The sequence below is a fragment of the Dendrobates tinctorius genome, unplaced genomic scaffold (genome assembly GCF_039654945.1).
Source record: "Dendrobates tinctorius isolate UK_male_01 unplaced genomic scaffold, ASM3965494v1 ptg000196l, whole genome shotgun sequence".
In the NCBI taxonomy this organism is placed as follows: Eukaryota; Metazoa; Chordata; class Amphibia; order Anura; family Dendrobatidae; genus Dendrobates; species Dendrobates tinctorius.
Window position 1 is genome coordinate 17,987,215 of NW_027361863.1, and position 14,247 is coordinate 18,001,461.

The following is a 14,247-nucleotide window of genomic DNA, read 5'->3' on the forward strand; positions in this document are numbered from 1 at the left end:
CCGCCCTCCATGCTGTGACTGGCTGTCTCTCCTCCCTCCATGCTGTGACTGGCTGTCTCTCCGCCCTCCATGCTGTGACTGTCTCTCTCCTCCCCCTGATCTCTGTACTATTACTGTCTCTCCTCCCCTTGAGCTCTGTGTTCACAGGAAGAGACATCCGGGACAGAGAGACAGATACATGGCAGCGAGAGACTCCCTCCTAAAATAGAGGGCTGTGCAGGGGGAAGGAGCGCTCCAGACGGAGGTGACACAGGGTAAGGTTATGGGGGGAGACAGTCGTGCCTGGTGGGGCTGGTGTTTCACATGTTGCTGCCTCCATTTTGCAGGCCGTCACCATGGCAATGCGCGGACTGGTGGACGCGGAGTGTGGGGGAGCAAATCCCCTCATGAAGCTGACGGGTCACTTCACCCAGGATAAGGGTCTGCGGCAGGAAGGATTGCCCAGCGTGGCCTGGCCCCCGGGAGCCATCGCCGTAAGTGACGCCACCGCCTCAGTACAAATGGCGACCTCCGTACTGTCCTTAGGGGGAACTACAAGCCCCAGCACAGCAACAAAGCATTGATCATCGCTGGTTTCTTACAAGGATCAATTCTTCGCCATTCTCTAGACCTCTGCTTGCTGTCAGTAAGATGTATCATTCTTGGTTACGCCTAGAACCGGCTCCTACGTCTCACAGCTGAGCATTCGTTTCATTCGTGAGAAGTATTAGCCTACGAATGTAAACAGAAGGGTCGTATTCACCCACAGCAAGCGGAGGTCTTAAAAACGGAGAGGAGACATGTAAAGATAGAGATTCAGGCCGCCGTCTATAAGAGAAGCTGTGACCAATCACAGTGCAGCTTTCATTCTTTAAAAGCAGAATATGAAATGTAAGCTGCACTCTGATTGGTTGCTATGTGTAACAAAGATGGCTTCATCAATGTCCCCAGAGCTTTTCAGAAAGTGATTATTCAGGATTTCCTGATGCCTTTAATTCTTTTTTTTGTCTTTTTCTTGCAGATCTCAAAGCCTCTGGGAGAAGCGACGGAAGATGAGGTGAGCGTAACGCCGTTCAGCAGCAGAGAGGGAATAAGCGCAGTCTTACTAGTATTCCCTGTCATCAGGCTTGATAACCCATTCCTGACATCCGCTGTATATCCAATGTCAGGTGTCCATTACACAGCCGGTGCCTGCAACAGACGGTAGCAATAGGAGCTCGTGCTGATCGCTGCTTTTTAACCCCTTAAATGACACTGTAAATACTGGACAGCGACCTGTAAGGGGCGCCATCCCAATTCAGGCGGCAGGCCTTATAGGAGACCGTCACTTTTGTCATCTATATCAGTACTGACGTATCAAGAAGCCATCAACCATTTTTATCATGTAATTTTTTATTTTTTTTAATAATAAAAGTTTGTCTTTCCCTCCTATTCCTAATACAAAAGTAAAAGAAAAAAAAACCTTTTCTGGTTTTGCCACTTCTATAAGAGTCTGAAATATATAATTAATTATCCCAATGTGGCAAATGCCATAAAATAAAAAATTTATTACTGTTTTTTTTTTTTTTTTCGGGCTGCCGCAAAAGGCGCAATAAAAAGCGAGCAAAATGTTGTACGTACCCCCGAGATGGTAAAAAATAAAAGCGTCAGCTCAGGAGACATAAAGTGGGAAAGTAAGCCCCTCTAAACAACTCTAAAAGTTTTGCGTCGGCAGAACTATTTCATTTTTTTTTTTTAATATTTTGTAAAGTTCTAAACTCCGTCTTACTACTTAAATAATTAAAAAATTAACTATTCAAGTTCAGTATTGCCATAATCATACTGACCAGGAAAATCACATTACTAGGCTGTTTTTACCGCATAATGAACACTCCATAAAAAAAAAAAAAAAACGTCAAAAACATTAGCGGAATTGTGTTTTTAAATGTAAAAATAAAACCAGCCCTCATACGGCGATGTGGACGCAAAAATGAAAACCGTTATGGCTCCAGAAGGGGAGGAAAAAACCAATGTGTGATAATGAAAATGGATGATGGTGGAAGGATTAAAGCCTTTATTGTGCGCTCTTCTGTAATCCCTCTCTCCTTGCTTGCCGACAGCTGGTGTCAGAGTTCCTGCAGTCCCGCGCGCCCTCCCTGCATACTCGCGCTCCTCACACATTTAAGATGGACGGCCTCTTGGCCGAGATGCAGCAAATCGAGCAGAGCAGTTTCCGCCCTGAGCCGCTTCGAGGTAAGAACGAGCTCCGTCCTTCCGCTGCTGCTTCTTAGCATACTTTCTGCATCAGTTCTTCACTTGCTGTCAGTGAGTGGAAGCCTTATTGCCCAGTGGCCTTTTCCGATCATTGCCAGCTGACATTGTACCGCGCCATGCAGCTGTCTGAGCGGCAAGCTGTCCCTCCATACTTCCTCTCTTCCCTTGTTCTCCTGTAGCTCCTGGTGTCGCAGATCTCGCTCTCTCTGAACACTGGACGGATGAGTTTCTTGAGCAAGAACCAGCTGTAGAAGAAGAAGACTGGAGCCGCGAGTTCATTGATCAGGCGGGTAGGAATCTTCTCACCCTGGTGTCATGTGATCAGTGGTGTCCACCCAGTAAGGGAGCCGGCCGGGCCGCGGTGGATCTGCAAGGGAGCCAGCCGGACCGCGGTGGCCCCATACTGGAGCCAGCAGGGCCGCGGTGGCCCCGTAATTTAGCCAGCCAGGCCACAGTGGCCCCGTAATTTAGCCAGCCGGACCGCGGTGGCCCCGTAATGGAGCCAGCCGGACCGCGGTGGCCCCGTAATGGAGCCAGCCGGACCGCGGTGGCCCCGTAAGGGAGCCCTCTTGCAAGTGATAACAGTGGAAATGTCATAAATATTCTTCTCTCTTACAAGACCCCCACTCATCCCCATCTCGCTGGGCAGAAGAATACCTCCAGCAGTCAGAGGAGAAACTGTGGTTGGGAGAGAGTGAGGGAGTGATGGCGGAGAAATGGTGAGATGTGACAATGAGTAAGGGGATTTGTGTTATTAGACAGAGGTGGGACCCCTAATCCGCTACTACTGCAAGTCCCAGATAACCTACTGTACCATGTGACTGACCAGAAGGCATTATATGACCGGTGTAGGGTGCTGATGCCTTCAGGGTAGTAGAAAAGTTGTCCGGGTTCTCATCTCCCCTCTAGAACAATGACTCCCATCATGGTATATATTCCTTTTTTTGCATTTTAATATGTAATCCTTTCTTCCCCTCGTACAGGACGGAGGAGTACCAACCTGAAGACGACCTACAGAGAGAAGCAAAATCTCTTGTTTCCAAAGTCAATGACCCTAAACTAGTTAACAGCCAGGTACTGCGAGGGCGGTTCAGGACAGGCTGTAGGTTGTAAATATGGTATTAATCAATTTCATGATCATTTTTCTGACCATAACGTTCTCCCTCGTTCCACGGCTCTTGAAAAAATATTTTTTTTCTGATACAGAGCTCCAAACTCCCTGCATAGACACAGCTATGATAAAATTCTGCCTGCAGTCACCACTAGGGGGAGCTCAGTGCATTCATTCAATAGTCAGCTCTGGAGTTCCCCCCAGTGGTGGCTACAGAGAATCTGCCATTGGCGAAACAATTCAATTTACGTGCAGATATAGGGTTAATCTGCAAGTAAATAGCATTAGTATGAGCTTCCTGCACAATGTGCAGCCCACTCCCCCCCACCCCCCCTAAAAAGTAAAATCCTCTATAATACTGGGGCCCATCAGATGTAAGCTGTGCTCCCCATATTCGGCTCATATAATGCCCCCTATCTCCTCCACTGCCTCTTATCTGCATGTGTCAATGTCACTGTCTCCATCTCTCTTTCTCTATCAGTTCTTACAATTTGTGAGGAAGATAGGAGACGGGGAGGTGTCTCTCTCGCAGACTCCAGGCGCTCCCTCCCAGACGGTCTCGCAGGCAGAGCAGTGGTCAGAACAGTTTATACAAGAGCAGGTAGTGACCCGCACCGAGGGGTGAGGATAGTGAGAGCTGCCGTTCTTTGTGCCTACATCTTTTTTTTTTTTTTGTCAACTTTTTCAAAATTTCTGCTTGTTGTCAGTGAATTGAAATTCTCAAAACTTGTACAGATCTCATGCAGCTCTGCGTTCGTCACAGTTGTACCCAGTCTAGACTGATGAAACTGTAAGTAAAAACGCGGCATGGCTTTATAGTTTCTGAATATTATTCACTGACAGCAAGCAGAAATTGTGAAAGTGATATGAGAAAAGTGCAGAACTTTATCTAAGCAGGATTGGAAATTCTTTACTAATCTTCACATTGGTGGTCTGCAACCTGGGCCCCACCAGCTGTGGGGGGACGACTACAACTCTCAGCCTCGAGCTGTCAGGATGTGCCTGTAAGTCACGTGCCAGAGGATGTTGAGGCATGCTGAGAGTTGTAGTGTCTCACAGTATTTGGGGAGTGACCTGTTTCCATATAATGACCTTGATTTACCGGACCTGCATAGGAAACGGGCACCGTTGATCGGGGTCTCTCACCAGATCAGTCCTTCTGGTTCCCTTCTGCCGCTTGGGATGTCTGTATGCCGCACTGTCGCCTTAACGTAAGCTTCTTGTGTATCGCCCCCGTCTATTTCCGACCTCACTGTCTTCTTTCTCCGCAGGCCGTGTCTGAACAGTGGGTCGATCAGTTTACCCCCTTGGAGAAAGAGTTCGAGTCTGCCAAGGCCGCAGTGGAGGTAAAACAACAAGAAATGTCATGCTTGCAGCAGCACAGAGTGTTTCAGCCAGCTCTGGTAGAAAGAGACACGGGGTAATGTAGCTCTTCAGCTTTTGCACACCTCCTATAGAACAGAGGTTTTCAGCTTCTGTAAAACTACCACTCCCAGCATTCCCTGGGAGATGTAGTTTTGCAGAGTCATAGGGTGACATTTTTTTCTGGGCAGGACTTTTAGCGTTCAGGTGAAGTTTTACCATCACTCTCTGATCTTTACTCTGATAGGCTGATGTGGATTTCTGGGACAAGTTGCAAGAAGAATGGGAGGAGATGGCCAAGAGGGACGCAGAGGCGCATCCGTGGCTATCAGATTTCCAGGATTTGTCTGCCAAGTCTTACGACAAGGTAAGACATTGATGAAAGTTGATAAGGAGCTCCAAACCCTTTGCGCAGACATAGATACATGATAAAACGTGTTTACCTGTGGCCACCACTAGAGGGAGCTCACTGCATACTGTGTGTACACTGGACTCAATAATACAGTGTGCGGTGAGCTCCCCCTGGTGGTGTCTGCAGGGATTCACGTTTATCATGTAACTCTGAGCTGGGGATTTGGAGCTCTGTATCAGAAATACTCCAATAACTATAAGAAATGAATCGGCACGTCTCGGCTTGTCTTTTACTAGGGCTACGCGTTTGAAGATGATAATCCATTCTCCGAGGAGGCGCAGCCATTTGAGGAGGGTCTAAAACGCCTCCGGGAAGGAGACCTCCCCAGCGCAGTGCGACTTTTTGAGATTGCCGTACAGAGAGACCCCCAACACATGGAGGTAAGAGGACGATCAGGGGGTCAATACATGCTCCTGGCATTGTGGTACAGCGGCGGCCCTCTCTGCTCGCCTTCCACACAAGCTGAACCAGGTACCTCAGGATGAACAGAGCAGTAGCTTCCAGGTTGTTCTGCAGCCCATGGGGCTTCCTGGTGTAGCTGCTTCCTTACTCTTCAGTGCAGACTGCAAACATTAGATTAATCCCTGCTGTTCACTCATTAACAGCCGATGAGACCAAAGTCCCAAAGACATGACGACACAACTCCCCAGCGTGATGCACGGCTGGACGCCATGATGGTGCAAAATCTGTGATCTGTGATGTACCTTTATTAATATTGGTGTCTTACGCCTGCACCCCCTTTAGCTATGTTCCTGCACTGCTGACTGTTTCCTTCAGGCACAGCGTGAAGATCCTGTTGGTGCAGGATACGGGGAGGGACCCGTGTATTGTGTATGATACTTAACCCCTTGTATCTTCCAGGGCTGGCAATATCTGGGCACCACTCAGGCCGAAAATGAGCAGGAGCTGGCGGCTATCAGCGCCCTCCGCAGGTGAGGTCTCTTCCTGTGCTCTCGCACCAGCGTGTATGTCTCCTATATGATTTACCTTGTGATCTTTATTCTCAGGTGCCTTGATCTGAAGCCGGACAATCTCAGCGCCCTGATGGCGCTGGCGGTTAGTTTTACCAACGAATGCCTCCAGCAGCAGGCCTGCGAAACCCTGCGGGAGTGGTTGCGGCACAACCCCAGATACAGCCACCTGGTGAAGGTGGAGGGCGATGCCGCGGAAGCTTCTAGAAAGAAATCTCTGGGGACGTTACTGTCCGAGTGAGTAACAGCTGTCAATCTATACAACTGAATTTATAGGTTTATGGCGTATCCTGGGGTCAAAGTGCATCCAAGTTCTTATCAGTCCCACAGTTGGTTTAGCAAGTGTTCAATTTCCCTACAGTGCCCCCACAGGGGAAATTGCGTATTACATAGGTCTTATTAAAATCTTTAGGCTTTTTTGTGTAATGCTTAGATGTGTTGGATCCCCAAGAGAGAGAGATACTGACTCTTCTTGTAACTCCTCTCCAGCCAGCCATCAAAAGTTCTCTGCTTGCTGTCAGTGAATTGAAACCTCCCTGAAGTTTAAAACCTTGGTTATTCTCAATATCGCACATGATTCCCTATCCTGCTGATGGGTGGGGGTCTGACTGCTAGGACTTCCACCAACCCTGGGGACATGGCTCTGATAGTCTATAGGGCTGCAAACACAACTGGCTAAAGCCACAGGATAGGGAATAATGTGTTATCTTGGGAATAACCCTTTATCACCTGTCCTGATTAGTGGGGGTCCAACAGATCCCAGTAGGACTCTGAAATGCCTCCTCACTGTCGGGTGCCATCTTTGGCAGTCCCATAGACAATGGGGTATTTCAGAGACCCATTTTCCGGTTCGGTGGGAGTCTCAGTGGTCAGACCTTTATGATCAGCAAGTTATCATATTGCCACTTATGAGAGGATAGTCTGTAACTGTAACAAACCCTCAGCTGAGACAAGTATGAGGTTAGGATGGGCTAAAAAAGACACTGGTCCAGTAGCCACGGACATAGGACCCCAACCCAGGCACCTCTTCTGCAGACACAGCATGACGTTACACTTCCTACTAATCAGAAGGGGCACCAGGGCTGCCGGCAGGTTGGAAAAGGTTCTCCGGGCTCTGGTCTGATGGCCGCTGGACCAGCGTCCGTCCTGGGAATCTCTTATTTTCAGCCCATAGATGTAGACAAGAATATTCTCATACACTGCCAGCAAGCACAGGTATTGAAAATATACAAGAAAATTGGAAAACTTTGGAAAAAGATGAATTCGTGTCCAGTCGGTGGAACGATCACGTCTGTTCTTTTTGCTTTCAGCTCCTTGTTCTCCGAGGTGCGGGAGTTGTTCCTCGCTGCCGTCCGAATGGACCCCAATCAGGTGGATCCTGATGTTCAGTGTGGTCTTGGCGTCCTCTTCAACCTGAGCGGGGAGTATCAGAAAGCCGTCGACTGCTTCACGGCCGCGCTGAGCCAGAGACCGGACGTGAGTTGTGATTGTGAGAACACATGGGCGCGAGTGTGAGCTCTGTGGGCAAACAGTGGGGTAGTGATCCCTGGCAGCCAATCAGGTCGCTGCTTCTATTTTCTGGGATTAGTTTGCCATAGGTGACTACTCCACATTTCCATACCACGGCCTGGTGATTGTTGGGGGTCCGGCCTCTGGCTGCTCCACTGATCCCCATAACGGGAGGGGCCACAGGGTTAGTAAAGTATTTTTTGGCTTTCCTTGCCTCCATTTCAGGGCACCTGGTCGGAAGTGACACTGGGGTTTTTTGTTATACATCTTATACTTCTCAAAGCTGAGTGTTTGTTACTATTGTATCCAGTCTCTTCTGCGATCTAATCCTTCATAGTAACAAATAATGACTGGAGAAGGATTTGTGCTGGAGATGCAACTGTAACAAACCCACAGTTGTGAGAAGCGCGAGGCTTTTAGGGTCTCTGCTGTCCCCCTATCTGCGTGTTAATGCCGGGTTGTCTCCTGCAGGACTACTTACTGTGGAATAAGCTGGGAGCCACTCTGGCAAATGGCAACGACAGCGAGGCTGCGGTGGAGGCGTACCGACGGGCACTGCAGCTGCAGCCAGGCTTTATACGCTCCCGATACAACCTGGGCATTGCCTGCATCAATCTGGGGGCGCACAGGTGAGGGAGAAAATCCTATTAAATGTACAAATGCAAAAAAAAAAAAGTAGTGACTGCCCCCTGGGTTTTCTGGAGTCTGATAAAATCAGTGTCCCTCGTCTATTGCCCCTAGTCTGAGACAAATTAAAAAAGTTATTAGATTTGAGGACATTATAGCAGAAATGCCCCTGTGGAACAAAAATTATTTCCCGCTGCTGTTAAACCACCCATCTACTGGCTTTTGGATTCTATATGATGGCTCCTCGGTGGGCGATTTGTATGATCTTGGGACCTTGATGTCCTTTGAGCAAATACAGGCTAAATATAGTGTACTGAGGTCCCAATTTTTCTGTTATCTCCAACTGAGATCGGCTTTTCAGTCACATATACGTGGTATCAGTTTGGGCCGTGCTATCTCGTCTCTCCCTTTGATAGGTATTCTTAAAGCTGGAGTCACACATAGCGACTCACCAGCGATCCCGACAACGATATCAACGTGTCAGGATCGCTGGTGAGCTGTCACACAGACAGCTTCACCAGCGATCAGCACAGCGACGCCGAGCGCGCGGCGTCTCTGTGTTCGTTAGTTACCAGCGTGCTGATGCAGGGAGCTGGTAACTAACGTACGCATCGGGTATCCAAGGGACGTGCGTCCCTTAGAAACCCGATGTGTACTTTACCAGCTCCCTGCGTCAGCGCGCTGGTAACTAACGTACACATCGGGTATCCAAGGGACGCACGTAATTTGGATACCCGGTGTGTACGTTAGTTACCAGCAGATCGCTTGTTTCCCGCCTGTCACACGCAGCGATGCGTGTTGGCCAGCGGGAGACCAGCGACCAAAAAAATGTTCAGCGGTTTCCTTCAGCGATACCGGCAGGGGGGCCTGTCGCTGATTGCTGTCACACACAGCGATCTCGCTGGTGAGATCGCTGTTGTGTCACAAAACTTGTGACTCAGCAGCGATCTCGCTAGCGAGATCGCTATGTGTGACGGGGCCTTAACTCGCAGGGCCTTATCTCCTCCTTGTATACATACATGCGATCAGTGGGAGCTGAATCTGCTATAAGATCTATTAAGGGAAGTGGGAAGGGCTCAACCCCGATGTGCAGGAAGAGGAATGGGAAGAGATCCTGGAGTCTCCAATCAGGGTGTCCCCATCTATCAATGACAGAATGACACAGTTATATATAACATACCTATCATACTTAACTCCGACACGACACTTCAAGATGGGTTGATTCCAATCATCGGAATATCTGCGATGCCACTCATCAGATGCAGATTTTATACATATGATATGAGTATACCCTGTTAAGGGCCTGTCACACTAAGCGATATCGCTAGCAATATCGCTATAACGTCGCTGGTTTTTTATCGCTGTGTCTGATGCTTACCTCCGACTGCTCCCCTGCTGGTTATCGCTGATTGCGCGAGAACGTCCTGGGCCGCTTCTCGTCGTCAGCTTCCTTCTGGGCTTCCTGCTGTGACGATGAGCGACGGGAGGACGTCAGGATCGCCTCGTCTGACAGGTAAGTAGCGACCCCCGACCGCTGCTATGTCGCTGGTGAGATTTGCCTGTGTGGCAGCTCACTAGCGACCACTTAGCGATGCACCAGCGATCCTGACTGCATCATATCGCTGGTACATCGCTAAAAGTGACAGTACCTTTACTCTTCTCTACTGGAAAGAGGTGACATCATTGCTGACATCCCTGGTACAAGCTCCTGTTCCACTTGAACTGCTGTTCTGTTTATTTGGGGTGTGGGATGAGGAAACTTGGGGTCACTATGTTGGGATTTTTCTACGGGAGACGCTTTTTATGGCACGGAAGGTATTGGCATTACGCTGGATGGGGGGCTCACGTCCCTCCCTCAGAGCCTGGATTAAATTGGTGAATTCAGTTATTCCGTATCAGCGCACACTGTATCAGAATAGAGGATTTCCGAAAACAGTTGGGATAGCTGGATCTCTTCCCACCTTACTCTATTAATGTGTGATGACTCGACATCATCGTAAAAAGTTAATTTCTGTTTTGGGGCATCACATGGAGGGTAACACAATGTCAAATATTAGGCGGCGTGCTAGTAGTTGTTGTTGTTGTAGTTTAGGGACTTTGTCATATCTTCCCGAACATGTATAAGACTGAATGATACGCGATGTTCCTTGTTTATTTGTTCATAGGTTTATTACTTATGCAACAATATAAGGACTTGTATAATCCACATAGTACAATTGATTTAATGTGCACAACTTATTGTCCTTTTGCAAATGCTCCGTAGATCACACATATGTCATTTTGGATGTATATGAGAGTGTACATTCTATTTTATGTTTAATATTGTATACAAGTATGTACATTCTATTTTGTTTTTAATAAACAAATTAAAAAAGAAAAAAGAAATCTCATAATATGTCTACAGCTCCGATGAAGACGAATGTGTCTGATCCTCCACTCTGTGATGGAGGAGGAGGAGGCAGCAGCAGAGTGAGGCTACACAGTTGTTTGTAGTCTGTAAGCATGGAGACACAAAGGTCTGCATTAGCGCTGTGGATATAAAACAATTTTATTAAGTTGCTTTATTATTCAGTATTTTTGTTTTTTTTTAAGAAAATGAGTTTCAGAAGTCCACAGAGGCCTCTACTAAGGCCGAGTCTCGCATGTTAATACCTGGCATTGCCACCGGCACTCGGATCAGAGCGTGCGGCCGCATAGCAATACATGGAGCCGCACGCTCCGCTCCTGAGTGCCGGCGGCAGTGCTGGGTACTAACATGCAAGACTTGTCCATGTTTCACGCATGTGTGATCCCGGCCTAATTAGTATTCTTGGTTTGCAGGGAGGCTGTGGAGCACTTCATAGAGGCCTTGAGCATGCAGCAGCAGAGCGGAGGCCATGGAGGAGCCATGTCTGACAATATCTGGAGCACCCTGCGGATGGCGCTGTCCATGTTAGGACAGAGTGGCTTGTACTCGGCTGCGGATGCCCGGGATCTGGCTACTTTACAAGCAGCATTTCCTCCTCCCTCCGCATCGGCGCAATGACTGCAGTATGAGCAATTGCTGTGCGAGTGCATGCTCGCAGGTGTCAGTCAATGTACCGGGAAAACGGAACCCAGAACCATGCACTAAGCCTCCGCAGACCCAGACGGAGCCACAGATAACCCCCATCGAGTAGTGGCTGGACCTGGCGTGACCCTCACTAAGGCCTTGATCTTTCACTCCATTGGCTGGTACAGGAATGAAGGGACAAAGCTGATTTTTCTTTTTTTCTAATTATCATTGATTTTCATTTAATTACCTTGTGTATTGGGAGACGGACACTACAGACGAGTCCCAGCCATACATCTGACTTATCATCGTGGGTCGTCTTCACCTCTCAATACCTGCGTCCCTCTTCCCCGATGCTGATGAGACATTATAACCAGCGACGTATCATTATTTTCTTATAAATCTAGTATTTGTGTTCCTGGAGAAAACGTCCTGACTGTGAGAATCGATCCTGGGCCATGAGAACAACGCTGCAGCTTTCTCTGACACATTGGCCCGATTCATCCTTTGTGGGTTTTTTTTTTTTTTTTAAGTCTAATGGTACGGATAAAATTTAAATTTTTTTTGCCAAATTCTTCAGCATGGTGCAGATGGCTCATGAATTCTGCGCAAAATGGAAAAAAAAAAGCATTTTTGGGGTGTAAAAAAATCTCACATTTCACTAAACGTTTGCAAAAATAATAAAATATAATTTCGGACAAACATAGAAATCACTCCAAGAAGGATGAAAATTTGCGCAAAAATTTTGCAACTTTTTAAAAGAAAAAATGTATGAATTGGGCAAAAACATCCGGAAACTACAAAAAATGACTATTATAAAAAAAAAAAACCTGGCGTTACACATAATAAGACTTTAGAAAAACACCAAAAAAAGACGCTTTTGCAATAATGAATGAGACCCAATGAATTTCAGTTCTCACTACTGCCAAGATGCCTGCTTGCTGTCAGTGAGTAGGAGGTATAAAAATTGGTCCCAAGGACGTCCAGCTGACGTGGGCCAGGTAAGACGCAGCTGCCACGTGTTTGATGCAGTCTTCAGACTGACTGAGTATAGCCATGTGGCTTGGCACTGTAAGATAGTGCAGCCGTAAAGAGATTTACTTGCCAAACCGTGCGGCCATTATGTATAAAAAACAATAAACCAAACGGCACATGGCCATATTGCGGTACACGGTCAGATGGACGAACCTTGCAGCTGGGTCACTTGGACACGATTAGGACGTGTTTCTGGCCTCTGAATGGGTTACAATTCACTGACAGCAAGCAGAACTCATTTAAATGCTGGAGTCGGTCACACTTGAGAGAAACTCGCACGAGTCTCGCGTCTCAATGCCCGGCACTGCCGCCGGCACTCTGGACCGGAACGGTCAGCTGCATAGAAATACATGCAGCCGCACACTCCGGTCCCGAGTGCCAGGTATTGAGACGCGAGACTCGTGCGAGTTTCTTGCAAGTGTGACCCCGGCCAAAAGGTGAGAAACGGGAGTAAGAAGGTCTCCGGAACCTTTCGCTTGTGCAGCCTAAGGCGCTGCAATGACACAGTGTGAAATCCGCAGTTGTCTGGTAAGCGGCTGCGTCGTGCAAGGCCCTTTTTGCCTCCTAATGCGTCTCTAGCCATCCCCTTTAGAGCAGTGATCTGCAGATATCAGGCCATGCTGAGAGTTGTAGTACTAGAACATCTGAGCAGTCACGGGTTTATGTTATCGCTTAGATTCTCCCTTTCTTAATGTATGTGGCTGAGGATGCAGATAGATGAATGACTGCTCTGAAGCACTTAACGTGACTGTGGTGTTGTGTTTTGGTCTCTGTGTCTGACTGCATTTACTACATATCTATGCAATGGCTCCAGTGTGACGTAGCAGAGACTGGGGCTAGAAGAACAGCGCCCCCCGTCTGTAGGTGACGGTACTGTTACTTGTAGCTATTTATATTCAGTCTTATTGTCGTCCGTGCTCCAATATTACAGAATTGTCTTGGAGGACACGATGTGTGGAAGGTCTAGGGTTACCGTACAGACTGTAGTCCTCAGTGTATGGTGTGATGGTGGCGTGGCTCTTATAGAGAAATGCATAGGAATGCCGCCACCAGGTGCAAAAGTGACAGCAGGACCTGCCGCCAGCATGATAGACACTTACACAGAAAGTTTCTAACATAACAGGAGTGGGAGCGGTTTGTGAAAATGGCAAATATCTCATCTGGGAGAAGAGTCCATGGTCAGAGAGCACGTGGGCGGCGAGGGACGCTGTCCTCAGCTTCACCTGCACGCACGCCCACTGACCATGGATGGCTGATCCCTTTCATTACATAGTGCTGAAACAGACAAACGTGTGTAGAACGGGGGCCAGGATTAGAAATACAGCACCCCAGTGCCTCACGGGGTGTGTCTGGTCCTGTATGGATGTAATAAGTACCGAGATGCAATACCACACACAACCTGTGGTCAAGTGTGGTGCTGTATTTGGAAGACTATGACCCTATCCATGTGGCCCAAGTATGAACTTTGATGCACAGACCGGCCCCATAGGAAAATATCAAGTGGTCAAATTCATGCCAGGAGTCCTGAAGCCGGTCCGAGCTTTGGGGTAGTCCAACCTAAGCCACGGTTTTGCAGTTGTGTACATCCCTCTGGCATAGCAGTGACCCTCTCCCGGTTCGGAGGCGACAGGTGCTCGCTGATCACGGACGGTATGTGGGCGCATTGTGGGGCGGAATAAGCCGTAATGATGGCGTCCTGCTGGAGGAGCAGAGCGCAGATGTCGCTTTATTACACAATTATGTATACAATTGTAATAAAATATAAATAATGTGGAAACCCAAAACGCTGCAGACGATCCTTATTGTGTTGGGAACTTCCATAGAGGTGAATGGAGCGAGCCGGTGGCCCATCTCCGGGACAGGAGACGCGGTGTCACCTCTGGGCTCCGCACCTATCCGGCAGATCACGTAGATATGAGAGGGACAACCCCTTAATAGTCTGAGCAGATCCTAACAT

The 14,247-nt window shown here is 48.1% G+C and overlaps 1 protein-coding gene across 3 annotated transcripts; it reads left to right on the top strand.

Moving 5' to 3' along the window:
• On the top strand, positions 1 to 14,074 carry PEX5 (peroxisomal biogenesis factor 5). Of its 3 annotated transcripts, none has more exons than XM_073552991.1 (16): positions 1 to 244; positions 327 to 473; positions 1,001 to 1,036; positions 2,079 to 2,211; positions 2,412 to 2,522; positions 2,852 to 2,951; positions 3,216 to 3,306; positions 3,825 to 3,944; positions 4,615 to 4,689; positions 4,953 to 5,072; positions 5,354 to 5,497; positions 5,979 to 6,049; positions 6,125 to 6,325; positions 7,399 to 7,564; positions 8,069 to 8,226; positions 11,045 to 14,074. In XM_073552991.1, exons 2-16 carry the CDS (start codon positions 336 to 338, stop codon positions 11,247 to 11,249), a joined length of 1,869 nt encoding a protein of 622 aa, XP_073409092.1. In that variant the 5' UTR covers positions 1 to 244; positions 327 to 335; the 3' UTR covers positions 11,250 to 14,074. The 3 variants fall into 3 exon arrangements, with proteins under 3 accessions (XP_073409092.1, XP_073409091.1, XP_073409093.1); XM_073552990.1 differs by having other exon boundaries at positions 2 to 254; XM_073552992.1 differs by lacking the exon at positions 3,825 to 3,944 and having other exon boundaries at positions 3 to 254.
• Positions 14,075 to 14,247: the final 173 nt, after the last annotated feature.